Source organism: Typopeltis vanoorti, chromosome 21 (genome assembly GCF_054136105.1).
Source record: "Typopeltis vanoorti isolate ZY-2024b chromosome 21, IOZ_Tvanoo_1.0, whole genome shotgun sequence".
NCBI lineage: Eukaryota > Metazoa > Arthropoda > Arachnida > Uropygi > Thelyphonidae > Typopeltis > Typopeltis vanoorti.
The window spans coordinates 76,903,938-76,930,849 of record NC_143569.1 but is presented as its reverse complement, the minus strand read 5'-3'; the positions used below and the strand labels follow the sequence as shown (position 1 = coordinate 76,930,849).

Sequence of the window (26,912 nt, the reverse complement as noted above, 5' to 3'; positions counted from 1 at the left end):
TAATTTTTGATTCTTTTTGTGGTACTCTTTTCTCCATTTATTGGTGTGTTTTTTTTTTTTTCTTTGAAAGGTTTTTAGAAATTTTTTTACCACTGACATTTTCATCTTCTGTATTCTTCTTATGTGTGTATTTCTTATTTATTTCTTTATTCTTATGTATTTTTCTGTTACATTTTATAATAGGGTGACTGCTATATTGGAAAGAGGAGATGCTTATACTGTAATTTATCTGGATTTTGCTAAAGCATCTGATCAAGTCCCACATGATAAAACTATATGAAACTATATGAAATTGAGCATGATGAGGATAGAAAGTCATTTGGTGGATTGGTTACGGGAATGGTTGACTTATAGTAGCCAATGATTTGTGTATGGAGGTGCAGTCTTAAAAGGAAGGTGGTGAGTGGGATACCACAGGGTTCTTTCTGGGACCATTGTTTACTTATTGATATAGTTCATGATCTGAAAGAAGATATTTAGTTATTTGCTGCTATGCTAAATTAGGAATAGCAATGTCAAGAAGTTTTGATGTTGTTACAAGAGGATTTGAAAAGGTTGGTGCTTTAGATTGAAGAAGATTTCATTAGAATATTGCTAAGTGTAAAGTTATGCACTTTGACCCGAGAAGACGGAATGAGGTTTACCATATTGGAGGAACTTTGCTCTAGGAGGTGGAGGAGGCAAGGATCTGGGGATCTTGGTGGATAGGGAATAATTGACGTTCATGGGATGCTGCAAAGTTGTAAAAGTCATCCAAAAAATTACTGCTATAATGCAAAGAACACTGACATGTATTGATAAGGAGGTGATAGTTCCACTCTATAAGGCATTTGGATTTCTGTGCACAGATCTGTTCACTTGGCTCTATATTGGTGATAGGGAAATGTTGCAGAGCATGCTGAGGTGAATGACTAAAACTGTTTCAGGATTTTTAAATATTGAGCATGAGGACAGATCGAGGGAATGTGGTGTTCAGAGCTTGGCATATAGGAGAAGGGAAGATATGATTGCGATGTATGAATTATTGCATAGAATAATTGGTGATGCAAGAATGAGCAGTTATCCCTGGAAACTGTACAAAGGTTGCATGAAGTGAAAAGAAGATTTTTTCTTTGGTGCATAGTTAATGAGTGAAATGCATTGCCTGAGTGGGTGGTAAGTGCTCCGACATTAAACATATTCAAGCCAAGGTATATTAGTTATTATGGTCTGTGAGTGTTCAATCTCTTGTGATGAGTCTTTGGACTCCAACACTTGGAAGTAATACTAATTCTTACCAAAGTCCTCCCACGACTTTTATTTAACTGCTTTTGTGTATGGCTTGATTTTCTTGCAGTCTTCTCTGTATTCTCTAAGGCACATGTTGAATTGCTTTCCAGAAACTTTCAGTATAATTTCTTCTTTTCCAGACAGTTTCTTAATTAACACAACAGATATTTGGATTATAAGACCATAGGTTTAATACATATATGTAAAAATTCGTCGACTAGTTTCGCTAGCAAAACTGACTAGCTTTGTCAAGACTAAAAAGGTGAAAAAACTAATAAATGCAAAAAAAAAATGAAGGAATAACAGTAACGGTTTACAATGGTTAGACAACAAAATTGGAAGGCACCGCGTGACATGGTATGCGTGAAGCGATATACTTCAGTCATTATTATAAATACGCGCTACATAGTTTTTGGCGTACTGTAGTTCTGCTAAACTTAATGAGTTAATAAGATTTTTCCATATATTCGTAGGACTACTGCAGCTTCTTTAAATATTCGACATCTATAATCTTACTCGATGTATGGCATTGAGCTGTTATCCCAATCTATAGCATGGTTTGAAGTGATGCGCCAAACCTGAGGTGTCTGTTCTGTTATGATTAACGTCTCCTACATGTTCCTTCTGTCTAATTTCTAAGCTTCTCGAAGTTTGCCCTATGTATGATAGTCTACATGTACAAGGTATACTGTAAACATCTGCATATTTGAAAAAAGGTACACTGTCTTTAGAGGCTTTTAAAAACTGTCGGAGACGTTAATCATAACAGAACAGACACCTCAGGTTTGGCACATCACCTCTCAACTTCAGACCATGCTATAGATTGGGATAACAGCTCAATGCCATACATCGAGGAAGATTACAGATGTCAAATATTTAAAGAAGCTGCAGTAGTCCTACGAACAGGAAACAACCTTAATAGAAACCAAGGAGTAATATTAAAGGATATATGGAAAAATCTTATTAACTCATTAAGTTTAGTGGACTACAGTACACCAAAAACTATGTAATGCGTATTTATAATAATGACTGAAGTATATTGCTTCACGCATACCATGTCACGCGGTGCCTTCCAATTTTGTTGTCTAACCGTTGTAAACCATTACTGCATTACTTCGGTTTTTTTTTGCATTTATTAGTTTTTTTCACCATTTAGTCTTGACAAAGCTAGTCAATTTTGCTAGCGAAACTAGTCAATGAATTTGTGCATATATGTATTAAACCTATGGTCTTATAATCCAAATATCTGTTGTGTTAATTATAGTTAATAAAGACCAAATATAACTTTTCAACAGACCTGTTTCTTATTGAACCTACTATGAATTTTCTCCCTGTAGAGAACTTCACCACTTTGGCTGAATCACTGTTTTCTTTAGATTTTGACATTGAATTTCCAAGGTTGATTCTTGTTTTCATAATCTTTCCTTTGACATTGGAATTACTCCCTGATAGTGCCAGATCCCCTTTGGCAGAAAAGGGTCACACCTCAAGAAGGCATGGTTGATTTGAGAAAGTGAGGCTGTATATGTTGCAGATCACTGGCCCATTAGTTGTGCATTCACTTTTTCTTGAGTAATATTTGTAAATTGAAGTATAGTTGGTAATTTTTAAGTGATGAAATTGTGCATTTCATGAAAAAAATCTACCTCTCACCCTCATACTCACTACTTCGTTTTGCAATTTACAAATGATCAAGGAGTTACAACCGTAAGAAATATTCTCATACATAGGGATAGTATCCTGGTACTGACAAGAAAAGCAGGATATATCAGTTGGCCTGTTAGGCTCACATGACTTTGTTAGCTGTGTTCAGTTTGGCACTAAAAAATCATAAGAGTAAAGACTAAGCAAAAAACACCCAAATGTACTAATTGCAAGGGAGAACATCTACCTTATTTCCTTACATGCCAAAGGTGAGATGTAAAAAAGAGATTCAGGAAATTAGGACAGCAGAACATACTATACCAAGAGGCAGTATGTCTTGGTATGTTCTGCTGTCTTGATTTCTTGAATCTGCTTTTCATCCCTCTGCCTTTTGGCATGCAAGGGAGTAAGGATCCGCCCTCACAATTAGTGCATTTAGTCTTTATTCACATACATTTTCACTGCCAAACTGGGTACAGTTGGCAAAACTATGATAGCCTAACAGGGCATCCAAGAAGGCAGCAATAAATGTCAAAGGGGTCAGTAACTTGTGTGCCTGTCTCACCCTCTCACAACTTCATCTCTAGGCAACATGATTTTTTTGCAGTCTTCATAGAGAAATTAGAGAAAAGATGAATATGGCCTCACTCCTGAAGGCATCAAAATGGTCTACTACTTCTAAATGCACTAGTTTGAAAAATAATTGATCATGTATCCCAAAGAATAAAAATATATGCCTCGAGATTCATTAATAGATGCCCCTGATTCTTCACCCCCCCCCCCCCCCCCAAAGGAAAGTGGAATCATTAAAATTCCTACCTAGTGCTCTGGAAAGATATCCAAGACCATGACAGAGCAGAATGACATCTTGGATATCTTTCCTGATGAGGAATAGATGGACATTGGCCATCCACAGTTCCACAAAAAAGGAAAGATCCCAGACCAACAAAAGCAAATCCTCACAAAACTGGAAGTCAGATACATCCATCAAATATAAATAACTAATAGATTCTTAAGGGGAATTGTTATGGTACCACTGGATGGATGTTATGGTACCTATGCATAGAGGAATTGCTATCCTGTTGGTCAGCCTTTTCTAACAAGTCTAACTTAATACTGACTTAGAGGAAGTTGCCATTTGCCTCTCATTTGAATCTTATTACAGTATGCTGCATCAATCCACCATCTAGTGCAGATATTTTCAATGACCTTGATGTCACATTCCATTTTCCAGCACTATATTCCACCAAAAATAATTATCATCCAATTGCTCTGAACAGCTCTTTATCAAAATCCTGTAAAAAAATTATTAACTCTCCTGTGTTATTTTTTTTTGCAAGGCATCATTTTTCTTTTGAAAACATTTTATAACTATTTAATCTGATTGGGAGCATGTATTCGAGATGATTTTTTATAATCATGAGCACTTATGAGTAGTATCGGTTTTCTCTGATATGGAGGAGCATATGGCACAGCTTGGAAATTTGTTGTATTGTGTCAAAGAAAGATGGACATCCTTAGCACCCTAGCTTCCACATCCTTGTGTGCAGACCTATACAATTTTTATCTTAGAGGGAACCTCCCTCTTTTTTTTTATTGAAACTTTTTTTTTCTAACCTCCTCTTCCAAGTCAGATCAATCCTTTCTTGATCCTTTCTCCAAGAGTGGAAGTCCTACATATTTATATATGAAGTGTTGCACTATTTGCTGTCAGAGATGACGCTGTAAGAAAACAACTTCCTCCGACTTTAAGTAATGTCCTCTATGTGGACGGACGACTGTACCATCTTGAATTGTTATTACAATATGATGGTCATAGAAAAACAGTTGTAGCAATCCATTGACAGTCTTTCAAACTGAATGCATTAAAATTATTCCATGAGTCTTTGGGACTCATATTTAACAAAAAAAAAAAAAAAAAAAAAAAAAAAAAAAAAAAAAAAAAAACTCACATTTCTATCTCATAGCTGTTAGATAAATGTCAAAGAAAGATGAAATGAACATCCCTTTGCACCCTAGCTTCCATCACTTGGTGTTCACACAGATGGTCATTGTTCTGTTCATGTCGAGCGCTTATTAGATCTCAGTTATAGGTCTCAAGTCTGTGCTTTTGCAAGGGGCAGTATACTTCATCAGCTGCATCCTATTCACCATCAGGTCAGAATTGCCACTCTGAACATTTTAAACATTGCCTTTTCCTAGTCATCACATTGAAACAAACGAATATTTGCTGTGACATCAGCAGCTGTCCTTATTATACATAAATAAAGTAAAATACCTTTCAATCTATCCTATGTGACTAATTATATTTTGGTCCATGGTGGGTATTGTCTATACAATACCTGTCAGACTACTGTACCTTTGGTTTGCAAATAAAAGCATTACTGCAGTCTCTAGATATTAGGATAGTATGCCAAATATCCACTCCATTGTATGCCTAAATACATTAGTCACCATGGCAGCACAATAGCATTATATTGTGCCAATTCTCCTTGTGCAGATCAGTGAAATAACATTTTTCTAAGCCTGTGATTCATTTCTACACTTTTTTTTTTTGTCTATCATTTGCCTTGCTAATGATTCAAAGAACTCTACTTTTTTTCAATATTTCAATCTTTAGTGGAACATAAGCACAAATAAATATTATAGCTAATCCTTCCTTTTCTTAATCCATGTTGTCTGAATAGGTCATTTTATAATTATTATTTAAATGCATCTCATTCTAGTCTTCATCTTGGTGACCTTAGTTATAGCAAAACGATATGTTGGTATTTCCTATGCTGGCGCTACCTGTTTTCCATTGATATCTTGATAAGTTGTTGAAGTTAATGTTGTTCCAACAGCTTACTTTTCTGTTCACTTTGGTTCACTGATGAGAACAACACAGGCATGTTGAACCAGTTTGATGCCCTCGCTGGCATGACTTTAAAATATTATCATAATGTATGCTTAGGTTTTATCCAATACAAAATACAGACTTAGATACTTGAGTCCCAAATTGCCAGATCATCCTTTGTTCAGCATCCATTTGGTTACTGAATAAAGGTATACCATAAAAAAAAAATAAATAAAAAAGCAAAGGCATTGGGTTTCATCATCAAATTCCTGCCATGTACCTTCAAGAGGCGTACAGGATATGATAGTACCACATGAAAAAATTTTATCATTACTAACTTCCTATGTACAATTTTCCTCCAGATCAGTCTGTTACTTGTCAAGAACTCCAACATTACCAGATCTTATATTCCTATCGTCTAAGGCACTTTGTACCGTATCAATCCACCTATATCTTGGTCTTCCTCTGGGTCGCTTTCCTGCAACATGGCAGAGAACTCTTGTTTTGCTAATCTTTCCTCGCCCATTCTGTTTAAGTGACCATACCACCTGAGATTAGCTCTGCTAACGCATTCCTGGATCGTGACAATGTCAAGTTCTTTCCTAATATTCTCGTTTTTAATATGATATTGCCATTAATGCCATCTGTTCACTCCTATAATCTTTCTCAGGACTCACATATCTGCAGTCTCTAGTCTTTGGTCAAGTGTTTTACTTCTGACCCAGCTCTCAGATCCATAAGTTAAAACTGGTTTGAACACTGTCTTGTATACAGCTAATTTAGTGTTCCGACTAATTTCTCTCTTATTCCATATGAATTTATTCAATTGACTTCCTACTATACCAGCTTTATTGATTCTGTTGTCTATTTCCATATTTAATTTACCATCTTCACTAAAAATCATGCCTAAGTAGCTGAAATGTTTTACTTGTTCCACAGGTTCTCCGTTCACAATGCAGTTGACATTTTCAATGATTCTGCATCGTTGCAGAATATTCATTTTCATTATCTTTGTCTTTGTCTTTTTATTGCTACCTTCATACCATATCTATTACAACAGTTATTCAATTTAGTCAAGGAATCTTGCAGACTCGTAGCGGATTTATTGATAAGTATAACATCGTCCGCATAAAGCAAAGAGCTGACATTAACATCTCCAATTTTGATATCATGTTTAATACCACTTTCCTTCATAATGTGATCCATATAGATAATGAATAACAGAGGGGATAATGTACATCCGTGTCTCACATCAGATTTAACATTAAACCATCTTCCTGTACTTTCTTCCATTCTAACTGCTGACTTGCAACTCAAATAAAGACTAAATATTGCTTGATATAATGCCCCATTGACACCATATAACTGTAGCGTATTCAATAACTTCTTCCTTGCCACCTTGTCATATGCCTTTTCTAGATCAACAAAACTTAAATACAAATCTGTTATATAACCATGATTTTTCAACTATTTGTCGTAAAGTGAAGATCTGATCCTGACAGCCTCTATTTGGCCTGAATCCAGCTTGTTCTTCACCAAGCTTTTCTTCTACAATTCTTCTCAAATGTTTCTTAAGTATACTTGCATATATCTTACCAGGAACACTCAGTAGGAGAAATACCTCTGTAATTCTTACATTCAGTTTTATTTCCCTTTTTATATATAGGTACTATGAGAGCTGTACTCCAATCATCGGGAATTCGTCCCTCTGTCCAGACCTTCTGGACTATGCCGTGCAGCCACTGCAAGACTTTTATACCACCATACTTCAGCATTTCTGGTCGAATATCATCTACTCCTGCTGTCTTTCCACATTTTAAGCCTTTGGCTTTTTCTACTTCAAGTATGGATATGTATTCCTGACTGCTTGCCTTGTCAGTGTTTCTTACTACTGTGCTATCACTGCTTGTTTCATTTAGCAATTTCTCGAAGTAATTACTGCATACTTCAAGGATATCTTTTTCTCCAGTTTTCATGTCACCTTTATTGTCTGTAACTCCTTTTACAGTACTCTTTCCTCCATTTCTAAGCTTCTTCAACAACCTTCAAAATATTTTGCCACCTTCTTGATATTTATTTTCTATATTCTTGCCACCAAAGTCCTCCCATGACTTTTGTTTAGCTAGTTTTACAGTGTTTAGCTTTCTTACATTTCTCTCTGTATTCTTTAAGAGCAGTAGCTGACTTATTTGCCAGGAACTTTTGATTTGCTTTCTTCTTTTCTTTCACTGCCGCTTTAACTTCCTGTGTCCACCATGGAGTTCTGATTTTTCTGTCCTTGCAGACAACCTCACCACATGCCTCTTTGGCTGAATCAATCAAGGTTTTCTTCAAGCCTTGCCACTGAATCTCTAAAGTTTGGTTCCTGTTCTCAGATTCTTTCATTTGTTCTTCAATAATCTTTGTGTATTTTAGTCTACAGTTCATATCAAAGAGCTGCTCAGCTTTTATTTGCTTTAAAACTTTCTTACATGTTATTCTTTTCAATACGAAATTCAATTTTATCCTGCTCAAGACTAAATAGTGATCACTTCCAATTTCAAATCCTCTGTACACTCTGGTGTCCTTCACCAGGGAGAAAACATCACTATCAACAATAACATAGTCAATGAGACTTTTCTTATTCCTTGCCTCTACATGTGAATTTGTGCACATTTTTATGTTGGAACATGGTGTTAGTATGTCCATGTCCTGAGCAGAAATCCAACAAATATTTGCCGTTATTATTTTCTTTTCTCCAAATTTTCTCAATATATTTTTGTATGTCTGACAATCATTTCCCACTCTGCTATTTAGATCCGCAACAAGGACCAACTTTTCCTTTTTCGTTATGTCAGATGCTTTCTCTAAATCCTCAAAAAAGTCCTCCACTTCTACCTTTGTAGAACCTTCTGTGGGACCATAGGCACAAATAAGTCACATTGTTCAGTTCCCCATTCTGATATTTGCCCACATCACTCTACTTAAGACTGCCTGCCATTGAAGAAGATTAGCCTCGTATTTAGTGTTGAATACAATGGCTACTCCTTCTTTTCCTTGATTGTCATTGCCTGAATATAACATTTTATATTTATTGCTCAGAAAGATCTCCCTAGTTTTTGTCATTTTTGTTTCAGTCACCCCTATTATGTCAATCCAGTACTTATCTAATTCCTCAGCTAGCTCCTCATAAGAACTCTGAATGGCGATAGTACTGATCTTTAACTCTGGTAATGTTGAGTTGGTGTGTTTTTTCAGATTTGTTCCAGTAGCTGACGTTTCGCTGTTCACCCTGGTTCCCTGGTGAAAACAACGGGGGCCTTGTTTAACTGTGCGATGCCCCAGCCGGCATGAAATTTTGTCATGTTGTACCATGATTTTGTAATTTGGTTTAAGTTAATAAGAAATAAAATTTAGTTGGCTAAATTCCAAATTGCCAGCCCATCCTTGTTCGCTCAGTATCCAGGTAGATGCCCAACAGGGTGCACCACGAGAAGGTGAGGATTGGACATTAGGTCAGAAGCCCTGGTCGGTTGTCCACATTCCTTTTAAGGCTATGTGGAGGTCTCCTCTCAGTTATACAGCTTTGACCCTTAAGCACCCTCCTGCATTGGGTTTTAAAACCATAATTGGTTCTCCACAGTAAGTTATAGACACCTCCTCCCAGTTACCCAACTTTGACTTTTAAGGAACTTCCATTGCACATCCTTATGTACAGACCATGACATATTAAATTTTGAAAGCTTTTCATTATATCTTGTACTATTAAATGGTCTGTTTAAGTTAATATGAGTCTGTAACTTTAAATATTTAAAAGTTACTCTCAAACAGAATATGCACTTTTCAAAACATTATCTTTTCATTAATTATTGTCAGACTATATGTTTTTTTCCCTACCAAAAGGCATGCTGTCATAGAAAAATTAGCTATTTGGCAAGAGTTTATTACTATATATATTTTATAATATCGCCATCATATTTTTGGGGACATTTTACCTGTTAATAATTATAAGCCATATGCACAGCACAGCTATATATATAACTCTTTTTTCCCACTCTGCGTTTTGTAATTCTAATAAAGTATGTTCATTTTTTTTAGTGCCTCTCTTTTTTATATTGTAAAAGGAGATGAAAGAAATAATTTTAACATAAGAATTAAGAGGTAAGTGATTGCATAATTTTAAAATAACGTTTGTGTAATGAATTTATTATATAAACAGAAGACAGAATGCTAATGGCAAAGCTTTAATTATGAATGAAATAGTAAAGGTACACTGGTGTCCAAAAGCTAAGGATGAACTATATTTTACCTGTATATGAAAAAATTTTCATGACTACAGTCAGATGTGGAAATGAATTTATTGCCAGCATACTAATAAATTATATTGCACAAAAATTGTGCTATAAATTTTGTATAAATTAAATTGCAATATGTTTTTGACAAAAGTTTCAAATTTCCTAAGGACATAGTTAAGAAATTAATGCACAGTGTTTACAGAAAACTATGCAGAGAGACATTTCAGTATGGAATATATCCACCCTGAACTGCAATGCAGTTCCCACAATGTCATACATGCTTAGCATGAAGTGATTCAGCAGTTCTAGAGGCAAACTGGCCCATTCCTCCTTCAGAGCAATGATAAGGCCTTGTTTGTTTTCTGAGGAGAATTTTGAGTAGCAGTGTGTCTTCCTAGTGCAACCCAAACATGTTCTGTGGGGGTTGAGATCTGGGGGGGGGGGCTCAATTCGATTAATATCACTATCTTCAGAAATATCACCACTCCTTATGTACGATGTAATGTGGCATTGTCATCCATAAAAACAAATCTTCATCTACAGCACCATGGAACAATTGAACATGACATTGAAGAGCTTTGTTGCAATATCATTCACTAGTCATAGTCCCTTTTTCAAGTACTTGTAGCTTGGTGCATCCATTAAGCATAATGCCTTCCCACATCATGACTCCAGCACTGCCGTATTTGTCCCTTTCAAGAACATTCTCATGATGGTAAGCAGTACTGCTTTCATGCCAGATCAAGTGTAGTCTAGAATTGGAGAAAAGACTAAAACAACTGTCATCTGTAAAGAGTACATTTGTCCATTGGTGTCTCGTGCAATTTTTATGAATACACCACCACTAAAAATGTGCTCTACAATGAGCTATGGATAAAAGGATGCAAGCCTTCAGCATATAGGTCTAATTGTTGCAGACATCTTATCATAGTTTGTCGAATATCCACTTACCTGTGGTTGAATGGAGCCTACTTGCAAGCTTACCTGTCATGGTGTCAATTACAGTTTGCTGTTATAATGAAGATCTGTCTTCATGCTCTGTGGTAGAGTGAGGACAACCGCTTAGGAAACATCTGGAACACATTCCACTGGTTTGAAATGCTGCCCAGAGCCTGGATACAACACTATATGAGACTCCAAACTCTCTTCTTCAAGCTTTTTAATAATTCTTCCCCACGTGATATCATCTAGATTCTAGATGATGTCTTTGAGACATTACAAGACATCCAAGTTTGCAACTTTATTCCTTCACAAAAAGAGAGCTTTCTTCAAATATAAATTGCTTAGCGCAGCTTTTATCTTGTTGAGTGCTATCATGTGACTACTTTGCGCGACATTTGAAAATTTGAATGTGTATCTGCTTGATACTCAAAATTGTCATTTACACAAATTGCCACAACCTGATTCATCTCATCTTCAGAAATCGTGTTCATCCTTAGGTTTTGGACACCAGTGTTTTACCAATAAATGTTGCTTAAGTGTACTCAAATTCTTGTGAAAATGTCATGATAACGTTACCTTCCAACTCACTGACAAAAGGTAACTTTAGGGAAAATATGCATAACTTCAGGAGTTTATGGCAGAAATCTCTTTTAGAAATGACAGCAGCAACAAAAAAACTTCACAATAACATGTCTGAATAGTTATGGAGCTATGACTTTAAATTTTGAAAAAATAGTTAGGGAATTTTGAATGCTAAAAAATAAGAATAAACAGACACATATCTCATAATACATCAGGTATGCGTTTATTGAAGAATTTCCATTCTCAAAAATATCATCCTTCATCAGAGATACATAATGCAGTGTGTGTGTGTGTATTTGTATTGAATGTGTAGCTTGAAACAATACTAAGTTATTTACCCCCTGTAAATGGCTAGCCACTATAGTGTATTGTTATGTCTCACAGCATATAGTTGATGTTTTGAATGATGAATTCAACATATCCTCCACATTTTTAATGCTGAATATGCTAATATATTGTATGTTTATGGTATTTGTAAAGAAAATAATATTGCTGCTGTGTGAATTCTATTGACATATTCCAAATAATGATAAATAAATTCAAAAGCGAAATATTTGTTCATCCTGCAGTACTTTAGTGCTGTGGACAGGCTGAAATTTGAGAAGAAAGAAGGATCTTGTTAACACTAGATTTGTTTGAAAATCTGAAGATTGTGTTCTTCAGGAAATGCACGGTATAGAAAATGTTCTACAGGGCAGCAGCATTAGAAGGAATAAACAATGAAGTGTGCATGTGATTATTATTATTATTTTTTAACCAAAGGCACTAGCACTTCAACTGACCCTAATAGTATCATTTTTTACCTGGCTATCTAGCAACTGCATATAAAGAGAGATTCCATTCTCCACATACCTTCATTGTTGTTTAATTTTTTGATTTCAAACTATTTTACATTGAAAATGATCCACAATAATGAATTGAAATATTTGTAATCAATCCATCTTAATTAAATATTTTCAACTGTCTATATGTTGAAAACGTGTGGACAGACTTATGTGTTCGTCGAACATGTTGTTTATTATTTTAACGGTATAATAGAACACAGAAACTAAGTAAATAATTAATTTATTAACTTGATGCTGATATTTCGCTGGTGTTATAACCAGCATCTTCAGAGCACAAAAACACTGTTTGTCACAATACGCGAGACTAAAACAACATGGTGTACTTAAATAAAATTGTAGCAGCAACACAAAAACTAGAGTCCTGATTTGGGCACCCTCTATCTGAAAAAAAAAAAAAAAAAAAAAAAAAAAAAGCTATCATATATTACTAGAGTCCTAGAAAAGTGCTAGTTTTTTCTTAATATGACTGTCTCCCAGATCTTCGGCAAGTTAATACAGCCATATTTGTTGAGATTTGGAGTGTGTTTTAGGGCTTCTGTCGCCTCTAAGAACAATCTCTCTGATTTATACGGGTTTCTGTGTAGTACTTTTGTGTTTTTCCAGTTGATCCTGTGTGCAGGGGTATCCAGAGCATGGTCTTCTAGGCCCGACTTCACTGGATACACTCATCACGCGTCTCCCAGATGGTTCCTTATCATTTTCAGTTTTTAGAAAACCCACACGTACAGGTAGATACTTACACAAACAATCACACCATCATCCTTCTCAACAATATGGCATATTAAAAATGCTAACCCATAGAGCGAGAGCAATCTGTTCCAATGACAAGGCTCTTACTGCTGAACTGACTCACCTACGCCACATCTTCTTGACCAACGGCTACAATCCACATAAAATAAACAAAATACCAAACACTCCTAAGAAACCCCTCCCACCATCCACCACAGAGAACTACAACAAAGCAGTCACCATCCCTTACATTAAAGGCACATCCGAAAAGATCTCAAGAATTCTCAATAAACATAAACTACGCACTACATTCAGACCTTGTAGCAAACTAGTCACCTCATCCGCTCACCCAAGGACAGCATTCCTCCTTTATCACATCCAGGAGTCTACCAAGTACCCTGCTCATGCAATCAAGCCTACTACGGGCAAACAGGAAGAACTGTGAACATCCGCATCAGCGAACATAAAAGATACGTCCGGAATTATCATTATGGGAAGTCGAGCCTAGCAGACCATGCTCTGGATACCCCTGCACACAGGATCAACTGGAAAAACACAAAAGTACTACACAGAAACCCATATAAATCAGAGAGATTGTTCTTAGAGGCGACAGAAGCCCTAAAACACACTCCAAATCTCAACAAATATGGCTGTATTAACTTGCCGAAGATCTGGGAGACAGTCATATTAAGAAAAAACTAGCACTTTTCTAGGACTCTAGTAATATATGATAGCTTTTTTTTTTTTTTTTTTCCCAGATAGAGGGCACCAAAATCAGGACTCTAGTCTTTGTGTTGCTGCTACAATTTTGTTTAAGTACACCATGTTGTTTTAGTCTCACGTATTGTGACAAACAGTGTTTTTGTGCTCTGAAGATGCTGGTTATAACACCAGCGAAATATCAGCATCAAGTTAATAAATTAATTATTTACTTAGTTTCTGTGTTCTATTATACTGTTAAAATAATAAACAACATGTCTATATGTTGCTTAATCAGAGTGACCATGGAAATATCTGTAGAAAAAGCAAATAAGTATCAGCAGTTGAATAGCTGTGTATAGTGAATTGATGAGAGAAAGAGATAGATCATTAATCAATTTAATTGCTTTCCATTGAATCAATGATTTTTAGGCAGTACCCCAAATATGAGAACAGCATGCAGTGATTGGACAAAACTTGTGATTTGTATATGGTCCTAGGTAATTTAGAGTGAAAGAGAAAATATAGTTTTTTAGATGCTGAGGAGGCTAACAGGTGCCTAATATGTTATGCATGAAAGATTGTTATTCTAAGAAGAGAATGCTTGCCTAGTGATTTGATTGTTATCAGGAGTGAGAATGAAAGAAAAGGTTTGTTATTAAAAAGACAAGATGGAATTTCATAAAAGAATTTTTAGTTATTTGTCTAGTATGAAGTTTGTCAAATGAGAAAGAGCAGCCTTGGTATTGTCATTAGTTAAATTGTTGATTGCATTTGCATTGTCACCTTCAGAAGATAACTGATATATAGAAGGATGAGAGTAGGTGAAAGAATGGAGACCTCTGGTACTCCAGCATCATTTGCAAAATTTCAGGATAAAGAGCTGTTCTCCATCATATTTAATGGATGACCAGAGAGAAAGCTGGCAACCCATTTGCAAATATCTTGTCAAGTGTCATCTCCATCCAGGAGGTTGGCTATTATGGATCTTCATATATTTCTGTCTTGGACTGCCCTTTTGCTTTTTGCATAGCACAGGCCCAGCCAGTCCTTTATATTTTCGAACCATGTCTGTGTCACTGTCTTTCTTTTGCTTGCCTTCAATTCTCTGATAAATCTTGAGTACTTGTACACCTCACAACATGATCCATGTTCTTGATTAGTTCCATTTTAGTACCCATGATCTCCAAAACTATTTCTTTTCTTTTGGATCTCCAAGTGATCTTCAATGCTCTTCTGTACATCCACATCTCAAATGCATCAATCCTTACTGTCTTCCTTCCTAATTTTTTATATTTCTCCTCTATAGAAAAAACTAGGCCAAATGAAGCATTTGGTCATTTTTAAACTTTTTTTTTTTTTTTTTGCTTATTTCTTTTGATGTTAGTTTGTTAAAAGTTGATTTTGCAATTTCTGTTCTTCTAATCTGTTTTCTATTTTTTCATCCTGTTTTATTAAATGTACTAAATAAGTGTAACATTTCACTTGTTCTATATATATATATATAGTCTTGCCATAAATACTGTTACAACTTCTGCACACCTCTGTACAGCCAACGTTCACGTGTTTATCAGTAGAGAGAGTTGTCTAGTTGTACAGGTCAACATGCAGTGGGGCGATTATGAGAATCATGTAGCTGTATAGCACTTCACAAGGTTCAAATGCAACACCTATTATTTTCAACATGCTAAAAACACTAAGGATTAGTAGGATGGTTGTGTATTGAACTATTAACCGTTATAATGATACAGAAGATGTATCTAACCACCAAAGAACAGGTCGACCATGCTGTTAGGATGCGAGGGCTGTGAAAGCACACATCCTCTGTAATCCTGTGAGAATGCAGCAAGTGATGTCATGAAAGATGAAAGTTTTGCAGAGAACAATGTCATGTATACTAACTGATGACCTGGGGTTGAGCCTATTGTTGTTCTACTGGACACTGCCTAACACCACAATTTGTGTGGCAGAGGGTGATAAAATCAAAGGCACTTCTCTGGTGGTATACGTGAACAACAGATACAGAGATATCCTCTTCACAGATGGATTTTCACCGTTGAAGAGTCATTTGGCTGCCAAAACAATCAGGTTTTTGTTTTGGAATATTACAAGTTACATTTCTGCAAGAATAGGGTCAAAACCTCTGCCAAAGTGTATCAAGACACTGTGCTGGAACCTGTGGTATGGCTCCTGAACAACATCATGTTTCACGGTAGGCACTGGAACTTCCAACAGGACTCAGCCTCTGTACACAAGGTATGGACCACACACAACGGTGGTTGGAGGTGAATGTGCCTGACACATGTCGCCATCTGGACATCTTGATCTGAATCTGTTGGACTTCAAATTGTTGTCAGTGCTTAAGAGAGTAGTCCGCAAGAAACAACACCCAGCATCACCAGCCTGAAGGTGCATTTGGAGTGAGCAGTGGTAGTGTTTCCACTGGATGCCTGTGTGTGTGTGTATGTGCTGCCATCGATATGTGGCCTCACAGATTTCAGGCATGCGTGAAGGAAAAAGGGAAACGTTTCGAATGAGTGCTACATACATGTTATACGTGTGGTTTGTATGTGCTGAAAGCTGTAAATGATTTACTGATACATTAAAGGTTTATACACTGTTCAAGTTGTAACAATATTAATGGCTAAACTAAGTAATTTTGTTTTTTGCTTTGATTTTTTAAGTTGGGAATAAATTTTTTTCTGCTTACTATTATTATTTTTTATTTTTATTTTTTGGAATTTAATGTAAGGTCATATTTTTTTACTCTGTATATTTATTTGCCATATTAACTTCCCTCTTTCTTGGCAGTCAGTACAGTATCATCTTCAAAATGAAGATTTGTGTTTCTTCCTCCAAATTTTACTCCCTCCAATTTTCCAAACTGCCTAACATTTTTTTTTGCATTTACAAAGCTTCTGACAGTTTGCTGTTGATATTTATGTTTGCAGTTTGATTCCAATATTTATATAGGATATCATTCTTATGTCATTCCTATCTGTTCTTTTCTTTATTAATATTTCTATTAATTTCTTATGATGACCACTATCAAATGTAGGATAGACTATCTTATTGTAAATTACTTTTCTGCATAATTGACTAGATTGCATAAAGATATTGAGAGTAATCACTTAAATTTCTTCAGCCTTTTTCATGGCATTTGATCAAATAGGCGACAAAGAAGGAAGACAACCTATTTATCTCATATAATAAAATTAGTTTAATCCTTTATCCAAGTGTGAGCAAACAAAGTTTGCGCCTGAAGTATCTTCAGGACTAGGGTAAGGTGATACAACACCAGGGCAACTCGTTGCAAAGGTGGAGAAAGCTACCAACACTCCTATCTCAGTATCTCCTATAATGCAAAACACATCTCCATGCGGATATGTCTAATGTTATGCATTAAGGGAAGGGCCACTACCCAGACTAGTTTCGACCTTTATTGAGGTCTCTTCAGTGGGAGCCAGGCCCTAGTGGAGATACCAGGGAGAAGCATTAGCAGATCATCTCTACCTATAGGAGTTGCCAAATGGTGTGCCACCATTTGTTATACTCTAACCAAGTGAAAAATAAACTGTCAACATCTTTCTCTAAATCCAGAGTAATTTATAAAAAAAGGGTGGCACACCATTTGGCAACTCCTATAGGTAGAGATGATCTGCTAATGCTTCTCCCTGGTATCTCCACTAGGGCCTGGCTTCCACTGAAGAGACCTCAATAAAGGTCGAAACTAGTCTGGGTAGTGGCCCTTCCCTTAATGCATAACATTAGACATATCCGCATGGAGATGTGTTTTGCATTATAGGAGATACTGAGATAGGAGTGTTGGTAGCTTTCTCCACCTTTGCAATGAGTTGCCCTGGTGTTGTATCACCTTACCCTAGTCCTGAAGATACTTCAGGCGCAAACTTTGTTTGCTCACACTTGGATAAAGGATTAAACTAATTTTATTATACTCTAACCAAGTGAAAAATAAACTGTCAATATTTATCTCATAAATGATCAGTAGTGATCCCTACTGATTAACAAATGATCCCTACTGATCATTTGTTAATTGAGAGCTTGTCAGGTACATAGAAAGCTGGCTGTTTATAGAATCTTGTGTTGCTTCAGAAAAAATTTAAATGAGGACAGTTATTTGATGGTAAAGATTTGTTGCCCTTGTCAGAACTAGATTAAGTATGATCTAATATCCACACTTCAGGGTAAATACCAGTGGAACCGCAAGCACAAAAGAAAAAAAAAGTGACAACATGATATACATGAACTCTATAGCACCAACTTTCAAATTAATTGGAGGAAATGCTTAAAGTTAGATTTTTTTTTTTTATCCAGTTTACATAAGATGCAGCAAGTGTTTGTTGTTTTGTATGAGTAATGATGCTAATTTTCACACTGTACTAGCAAATAAACTTTTCATGTGGTCCTACCATAATATGAGGAAAGGATATTAGGGGGTGGGTGATAGATATCAGGTGGTGTATTGTGGAGTGGAATGAAGGCAAATGAGGGTGACTACTCTTTAATCTGTATATTAATGATATAGCAGAAAATTTGAGGGTGAGGGATATTCAGTTGTTTGTCGATTATGTCAGTTCAATAAATTGGCAGTGTGGACAAAGGACAATGGTTGTCAACTTAATATTATTCATTATTTCAGCTATTTTTATAATCTGTCTGAGCTCTATACACTTTTAGGCAGATTTTATCAAACTTATTAACTGTCACTCTGTTTCTACAAAGTTTCTACTGAGTATTAACTTCTACCACCTCATATAAATTATATACTTATTAGTCAAACTTATTGTAAATATGTTTTTGAAAACCTGGATTTTATGGAGTTTTTATGATTAATACTTTTTGTACTTCTTTTTATATGTATCTTTTACATTTGTTTTTATATGTTGATTTTATGCTGTTTTATCTATTTGTTAACTAGTATATTTTTTAGAAATGTTTCATTTATGATTATTGTTATTATTTCTACTTTTATATATAATTTTTAGACCTATATATATGCTGCTTAAACAAAAAACAACAACAAAAAAAAACCTAAATCATGACAGGCACCAATATGAATCTTAAAAGGCAAGGCATTACTGGATCTGAATTTATCATCTGTTTCCCACAAGTAAGAGAAGCAAGCAGTTATTTTTTTCAACACCATTCTTTTGAAGGATTCTGTCTCCTAGAGAATAGATTTGCCATAATTTTTATACAGTTCGATAATAGTTACAGGTTTGTAGGTATTGCTGAATCTTTTATGTTGTATTCTCCAAAGGGTGGGCCTGTGATCAGTGTGGACTAACAAGAATTTTGATTTGTTGGGCCATAGAATAGTCAGCAGTTCAAAATCTGTTCATTCTTGCTACTACGAAAATTACATATATTACATATATAAAAATTATCCTGGCAGTGTTTTAGGAAGGTCAGACGATTCAGTTGTCTTGATAACTTCAGTTTCATTTTACCGTATTGGCGGGCCTTGCGTACGATGGAATCTCCGTGGATGATAGTAATTGTCTTAGAAAGGCTTATACGTTGATTATACATGATTATTAATTAACTTAAGGAATTCACAACGTACACTAGAATATAAACTAAATTAAACTTTAATATATATTTCCAATATTTCTACATCGTCACATTGCCATCTTCAAAAGAACTTAAAATAAAGACATGCATGCAGGCACTACACACAGTAAATGATGACGAAGCAAGGAAGCTATTGTTTCTCCTAAAAGTTGTGATGGTTCCCCCTAGTGGGCTATGTAGGTATTCTTGGCCGTTGGGATGAAGGTCTCCCAAATTTGGGGCAATCTCATGCAACCAAATTTGTTGAGGTTTGGCATGTTTCTTAGGACTGAGGCTGATTCCATGACGTCTTTTGCACTGTGGCAGATAAAGAATTTGAGAAATTAAAAAAGAATTCGACCTCTGAACCAAAACTTCCAACCAACACTGTAGTCAACCTTTCTCCAGTTACGTTGAAGCCTGCAGTACTCATCGCTCTTTCACATGGCCACAACTTCACCATTGCTCCCAGAAAAATACCGGCTGAGGATATAATGATCTCGATTGAACATGGGATCCGTCACCTTCCAAACCACATCGCCATCAGTATTAGACTGGATGTAGCTTGTGTTCTCACCAAAGCATGATCACCAAAAACCAACATATCTAATAGTGAATATAAATTCTGCAGGAAATGAAGAAAAACATAGAAATAGTAATCACCAAGCAGATAAGGGAAACGACACTGTAGTACTCAACCAAACGGACTACATAGGTAAGCTTAATGCTCTATTATTAGATAGGGCTACTTACCTCCCTATTGAATACAATCCCACCAACTCACAAATCAGAAAACTCCATAGGCTCCTTAAGAAGGTCACTTCTTTGCCTGTAGAAGTTATGAACAAATTAAAACAGTTTAACTCTATACCCCCTGTATATGTGGACTCCCAAAAATACATAAAGAAAATGTGCCATTACGTCCAATAGTGGATGGCATTGATTTCCCCCATATACAAATTAGCTAAACATTTGGCCAAAGTGCTCACACACTATACTGGCAACACACCATCATACATAAAAAACTCAGCCCACTTCAAAGCCAGCATAGATAACTTACACTCTAACATGTTGACATAATGGTCAGTTTTGATGTCTCTTCCTTATTCACAAATGTCCCACTCAAGGAAACCTTAGAGCTAATCCAAGCTAAATTTCCTCCCAATATCTCAGCCCTATTTCAGTTCACAATGAACTCAGGCTATTTCGTTTGGCAGGGAAAATTCTACAAACAAATAGAGGGGACAGCCATGGTTCACTACTCTCCCCACCCTTGGCCAGCTTCTTTATGGAGACTTTTGAAGAGAAAGCCTTAAACTCTGCCCCACCAAAACCAACCATAGCTTCGCTACATTGATGATGTGTTCACTATTTGGCCGCATGGCTCTGATACACTCCTCTCCTTCTTAACACACTTAAGCAACCAACACCCCAGAATCGAGTTCACCCTGGAAAAAGAGGAAAACAACAGCGTCCCTTTCCTAGACACACTAGTCACCGCCAGCCTGATGGAACCTTGGTTTTCTCAGTTTATAGAAAACCCACCCACCCATACAGACAGAAATATTCACCAACAATCTCCCCCCCCCCCCCTCACAAAAATATGGAGTTATTAAGACACTGGACAAGAGGGCAGAACTAATCTGTTCAAATGACAATACCCTAACCACTGAACTAAATCATATCCTCAACACTTTCTCAGCCAATGGCTACCCCCCCCCCCCTAAAAAAATAAATCCAAAAAATATTGAAACCAGTAAAACACAACAAGGATGACTCTAAATCCATCACCATTCCCTACATCTGAGGCACCTCGGAAAAAATTACCAAATTCTTAAAAAAACATGACTTGACCTCTTGTTACAGACCACATAGAAAATTGGCATCCCTTATCTGCTCCACTAAAGACCAACCACTTCCCCTAGACCTACCTGGTGTATACCGGGTTTCTTGCAGCTGTAAGCTGTCCTACTTTCACCAAACAGCCAGGACAGCGAATATCAGAATTTTAGAACACAAGGACTACATCCCTTTTTTTCACCTTTATAGCCACTCTGGGCTTGCAGACCATGCTCTGGATATGCGCCACAGAATATGGTGGAAGAAAGCCACAGTAATACATCGTAGCAAGTTCAAATTTGAAAGACTTTTCATGGAATCAGCCTCAGCCCTAAGAAACACGTCAAACCTGAACAAATTTGATTGCATGAGATTGCCTGAAATTTGGGAGACGTACATTAGGAGACCTTCAGCCCAACAGCCAAGAATACCTAGATAGGCCCCAAGGGCCACATCAGGACTTTTAGGAGAAACAGTAGCTTCCTTGCTTCTTCCTCATTTACTGTGTGTAGTGCCTGAATGCACGTGTCTTTATTTTAAGTTCCTTTGAAGATGGCACCATGACATTGCCGAAATATTGAAATATATATTAAAGTTTAATTTAATTTATATTCTAGTGTATGTTGTGAATTCCTTAAGTTAATTAATAATGACGTATATTCAACATATAAGCCTTTCTATGAGAATTTCTCATTAAGTATACCTTTTATTATTCGATCTCCATACAATACCTTCTCTGTATTTTCAGTTTCTCACACTCCCATTCTTTCCTGTATTGGTTTTTTTCTTTCATTCTCCCACATGACAATCGTTTCTCTAGCCACTGTAACTCCTGTTTTGTCCTATGAAGGACACAATGTATGCATGTTATTTCACTCCTTACTGTCACCTGATCATCCACATTACTTCCAGTTTCTTCTTTCATATTCTCATTCATATTTCGTGCACTATCATTCACTACGTCCACATTTTTCAGAACACTTCCAGTATCTTTCTTTTCATTGTTAATATTAGTCAGTTCATTTTCATAATTTTCACGTGACTTGCATTTCTTGGCCATGTCTACAAAACATTTACAACACACTCTCTCCACTCTTGCTTTAGTACCATAACCCCTTCACTCTTGGCAATGAATACATTGAACATACCCTACATCATACAAAACCCTCCTACTAGAAAAATGGTATCGAAGGAAGCCTTTGGCTACCATTGCCTCTGTGCATATGCATCAGTGCCATGAAAAATCTTTTGTTAAAGATATCACATATTAAATTTCCCAAACACACACACACACACACACACACACACACACACACACACACACACACACACACACACACACACACACACACACACACACACACACACACTCTATGTTCTATATGGTAAGATGAAACCTAAAATAATTACCAGTGGGTCATTCTAGCTCCTGTTTGGTCCTGTGATGGACACTGTGTATGCACATTATTTTATTCCTTACTGTCACCTTATATCTTAGGGATATCTTATGAATTCTGTATTGAACTCGTGTAATTCTGAGCAAAAATTATAATTTATTGTACTTGTAAAATTTGTCTTTCCTTTTTAACAAACGATATAGCAGCTTAGTCTGTTTAAAAATGAGTAGGTATGTGGCTGCAATTGAATTAATATTTGTTATGTGCAAGTTTTTTTGTTTCACTTATTCATTAGTTAGAGTATTGTGTATTACAAAAAAAATCACTTATTTTCACCTTGAACTTCTTGTTAATCTTTAACTTGAATCAAAATTTCTACAAATTCTCTCACTATAGAGAACTTGTAGGAATTGCAGAAATAGTTTGCTATATTGAATTTTCTTTAGAACAGCATTGTATCTATAGGACTTTGGTCAGAAAAAAAAAAGAAAAATATTTGCTGTGTTCAGAGTCTACTGTATATAGTACATATTTTTGTTAATAAAAATTATTTGAATTCTCAAAGTTTCAATATTCATTTTTTGTGATAAATGATAATTTTGTTAAATAAGTCCTTTGTGTAACAGCAAAATTCCAGTATTGTTATTACTTATTATTTATTTTTTAATTTTTTTTATATTTTATTTTTATGAAATTGATGTGTCTGTCATTTTATAGTTGTGCTATCTTTCAGAAAAATTATCAAGGCTTTGTTGGATGCTATGTCGAAACATCGAGATGACACAACTGTGAGTTCAAGATTTTTTTGTTTTGTTTTGTTTTATTAGTATTAGCAATTGTTTATTAATGTGTGTATTAAAGAATTTTCTGAGTTAATAGCCAATTAGCTCAAAACTTGAAGGTAGTGATTATGAGCTTTTCTTCAAAAATATCCAGTTTTTCCCCCTACATAACTAACCAGCATCTACTTAATATTGTTTTATATATATATATATATCAGGGGCAAATATTCAGGGTGTGCAGTGCTTGTCCACCGAATAGCAATATCACCGATATATTTTCGAATTTATTCCCATTAAAGACCCCCCCTAATTGTTTACACACCTCACATGATTTCTAAAATTAAACACAATATATTAATGCTTCATGAAGAGGACACTTTTTGGCACGTAAACATTGCATCGCATTCAAAATACATACACCTTTGAGCCCTTGGAAAAGTTGTACAGAGGGTGCTGTGGGTCAAATTCTTTGCATTCTAGTAGTTTTAAATTGCTCAGAAAGCAAGGCAGGGTGAGCTCTGAGACAATAGCACCTAGAGGCTGTGATTGTGTCAACCAATCCAATTGAATGTTATTTGTCATGAGTTTTTGTTTTCTGAGATTTTTATCTGTTTTGCATGTGCAATGTGTGAACTGACGTGGCAGGCAAGTTTTAAATATAATATAGACACGGACTTACTGACTTATGACATTCTGTACTTACAAACGGGCTCCCCATAAGGATAATTAATAATTAAATCAGTGTGCTGCGAAATATTGCAATATTTTCACTGAAATAACCACACCACCTGTGCACTGCAATTGTTAAGTAGGCCTATGTTCTGACTTTGGGCACTGTGGAAAAATCCTGATATACTAAGGATGCTGTGAACCGAAAAAGTTTGGGAACCACTGAATTAAATAATTAAATTAATAATTCGGGAACTAGATTCCTCTACACATGTAAACAAACCCACATTTATGAGTTTGTTTTTATGTTCCTTGAATTAAAAGAAAGAGCACAATAGTTTCTGTAACTTATTATTACATTTATTGACTTTGAAAAAGCATTTGACAAAGTTAAAAGAAATATATTATTTAACATATTAAAAGAAAGACTATTATTTAGATTAAGGGGATATTAAATCCCACATTGTTTTAAAACCGAATAAGAAACTCAAAGATTGGAATCGGAGAGTTTCGTACCGAATATAGTAAACGGTGATCACTAGCGTGAGCTAATGCAAGTGACCCTAGTACGTAGTGCAATACCGGACAACTCGCAGCAAAGGTGGTAAAGTTCTGATCGCTATTCTTAGGTATTTTCCATAATGTAAAAACACATTTCCTAGGAAATGTATGCTGTTATTACATTATGGAGGGAGGTCACTACCCAGACCGGTTTCAACCTTTTTTGAGGCTTCATGAACTGCTGACAAGTTCGACCATGAGAACATACACAATTTACAGACAGAAAATATTATGGTGGGCAGTAAATGGCATGGTGTGTTGATGGTGGTAGTAGAAAATGTTTTAGCCTGGTTATAAATTAAATTAAACTTGCCAAGAAATTATATTGTTTAATCCATTATCCAAATGTAAAGTTTGCACGTGAAGTATCTTCGTGATTAGGCTACTTGTATATAGAGGCTGACTTCACATTAATTGCCTATCCTATAATGTAAAGCATTCATCCTTGTGGATGTATATAATGCTGTGCATTATGGGAAGGGGCCACTACCCATACTGGTTTCGACCTGTATTAAGATCTCATCAGTGGGAGCCCACTGATGTTTTGCTGCTCATAATTAGTGCCCCTGTTGCATATTGACAAACATATGACGTGTATCTATTATGAGCTGTCACTAGGCACTTATTCCCTAACAGAAACAGTTTATTCAAAATGATAATACACCATCTTGAATGGCCAGTGAATTCACTGGATCTCAATTCAGACAACTATGAGATATTCTGAATGTCTCCCTGTGACATATTTACACTCTGTCCTCCTTCATTCAGGCACCATAGAATGAATTGCAGACATTATAGCTACAGATCTCTGTCATCTTCATTGACATTTAATGGTATGAATGGTACAGCAAAGACTTCCCAATGTTATTGTTATTAAGAGGGGGGCCTCCAAAGAGTCAGGGACTCATTGAGGGAGGCCATATAGCTGTAATAAAAATAGCAAGACTGTTCTGGGACTTAGCCATATGACTGTTCTGATTTAGATAAAATTTAGCCCAAAACTACTCAAATGCATGTACGTGTGCACACAGCTGAACAGTACAAATCAAAATATGCAACTGTAACTTCCTCTTTAAGTATAACTAAAGGAAGCAGCTGCAGTTAATTTGGTTTCAATTTTATATATAACTCTATAATTAGAATAAAACAGATTTATCAATATTTCATTATAATCTATGCTACTCAATACTGTTAAGCTTTGTGATATGTTCAACAGTATCTTTGATTTTTCCTGCCTTTTGATAGACCCATATAAAATTGTATTATGATACTTCTTTGTGATAAATTAGGGATAAGGAATTATTATTTTTTAAAAATAAGGACAGTTTTAATGAGCCATGTCATATACACTGCTTGGAAAGAAATCAACAGACATCATAGTATGAGGAACAAACAGCCATGATGCCTACTTTATAAAATGTAGGCCCTCCTTTCGCTGCAATGATGAGAGCAATTTTACAGGGCATAGTTTCCATATACAATAGCGATCGATGGGAATTTTAGACCATTCTTCCTGCGTGCATGTAATGATGTCCTGAACTGTTGTGGGACAGACATCCCTTGACCTCACCCAATGTTCCAGCTCATTCCACAGATGTTCAGTATGGTTACGATCAGGACTCTGTGCAGGTCAGTCAAGTGTACTGATGTTCATGTCCATAAACCATACAGTTATAGCATCTTCAGCACCCTTATGACAGTGCATTGTCTTACTGAAAGAGATGGTCATTTCTGAAGCATTACATTGTCCAAAATGTTCAGCTATTGGAGTTCAGTGTTCATGCGACCACAGACAGAGGTTTAAGGCCAAACCAGAAAAAAACAGGACAACACCATCACACTGCCACCTCTGAATTTCATAGGTGGGGTTATGCACTCTGGTAAGAGACATTCCCCAGGTATCCACCACACCCATCCATCTGCTAGCTAGAAGGTGTAGCAATGATTTGTCGCTTCATAACACTGCTTTCCAAGCATCTACATCCCACTGTACATGCTCTCTGGACTACTGCAGTTTCAATAAATTTGAAGTATATTTAAATTATGTTTGTAAAATTGCAGCTCCAGTGGAGACATCAATTTTCGGCACACCTAAGTGGTTTAATTTTGATCTCATCAGCTTTTTGTATATAAAAAAAAAAGGAATAGTGGCTCAATTATTTCAAATTTGTAGCCTAATTAGTACTTTTTGTATGTCATCCTACTGACTTTGTTATGTTTTAAAAAGTAATTAGTAATATGAATTGGCATTGTTTTCTGCAGTTTTCAGT

The 26,912-nt window shown here is 35.9% G+C and overlaps 1 protein-coding gene across 2 annotated transcripts in view; it reads left to right on the top strand.

Moving 5' to 3' along the window:
* Positions 1-26,912, top strand: part of LOC150095000 (protein zer-1 homolog) — a 289,217-nt gene that overhangs the window by 129,969 nt on the left and 132,336 nt on the right. For both annotated transcript variants that reach the window (XM_090411703.1, XM_090411704.1), the window contains exons 6-7: positions 9,827-9,889; positions 23,364-23,418. In XM_090411703.1, the coding sequence (XP_090267829.1) occupies positions 9,827-9,889; positions 23,364-23,418 (118 nt within the window). The remainder of the gene's footprint in view (positions 1-9,826; positions 9,890-23,363; positions 23,419-26,912) is intronic.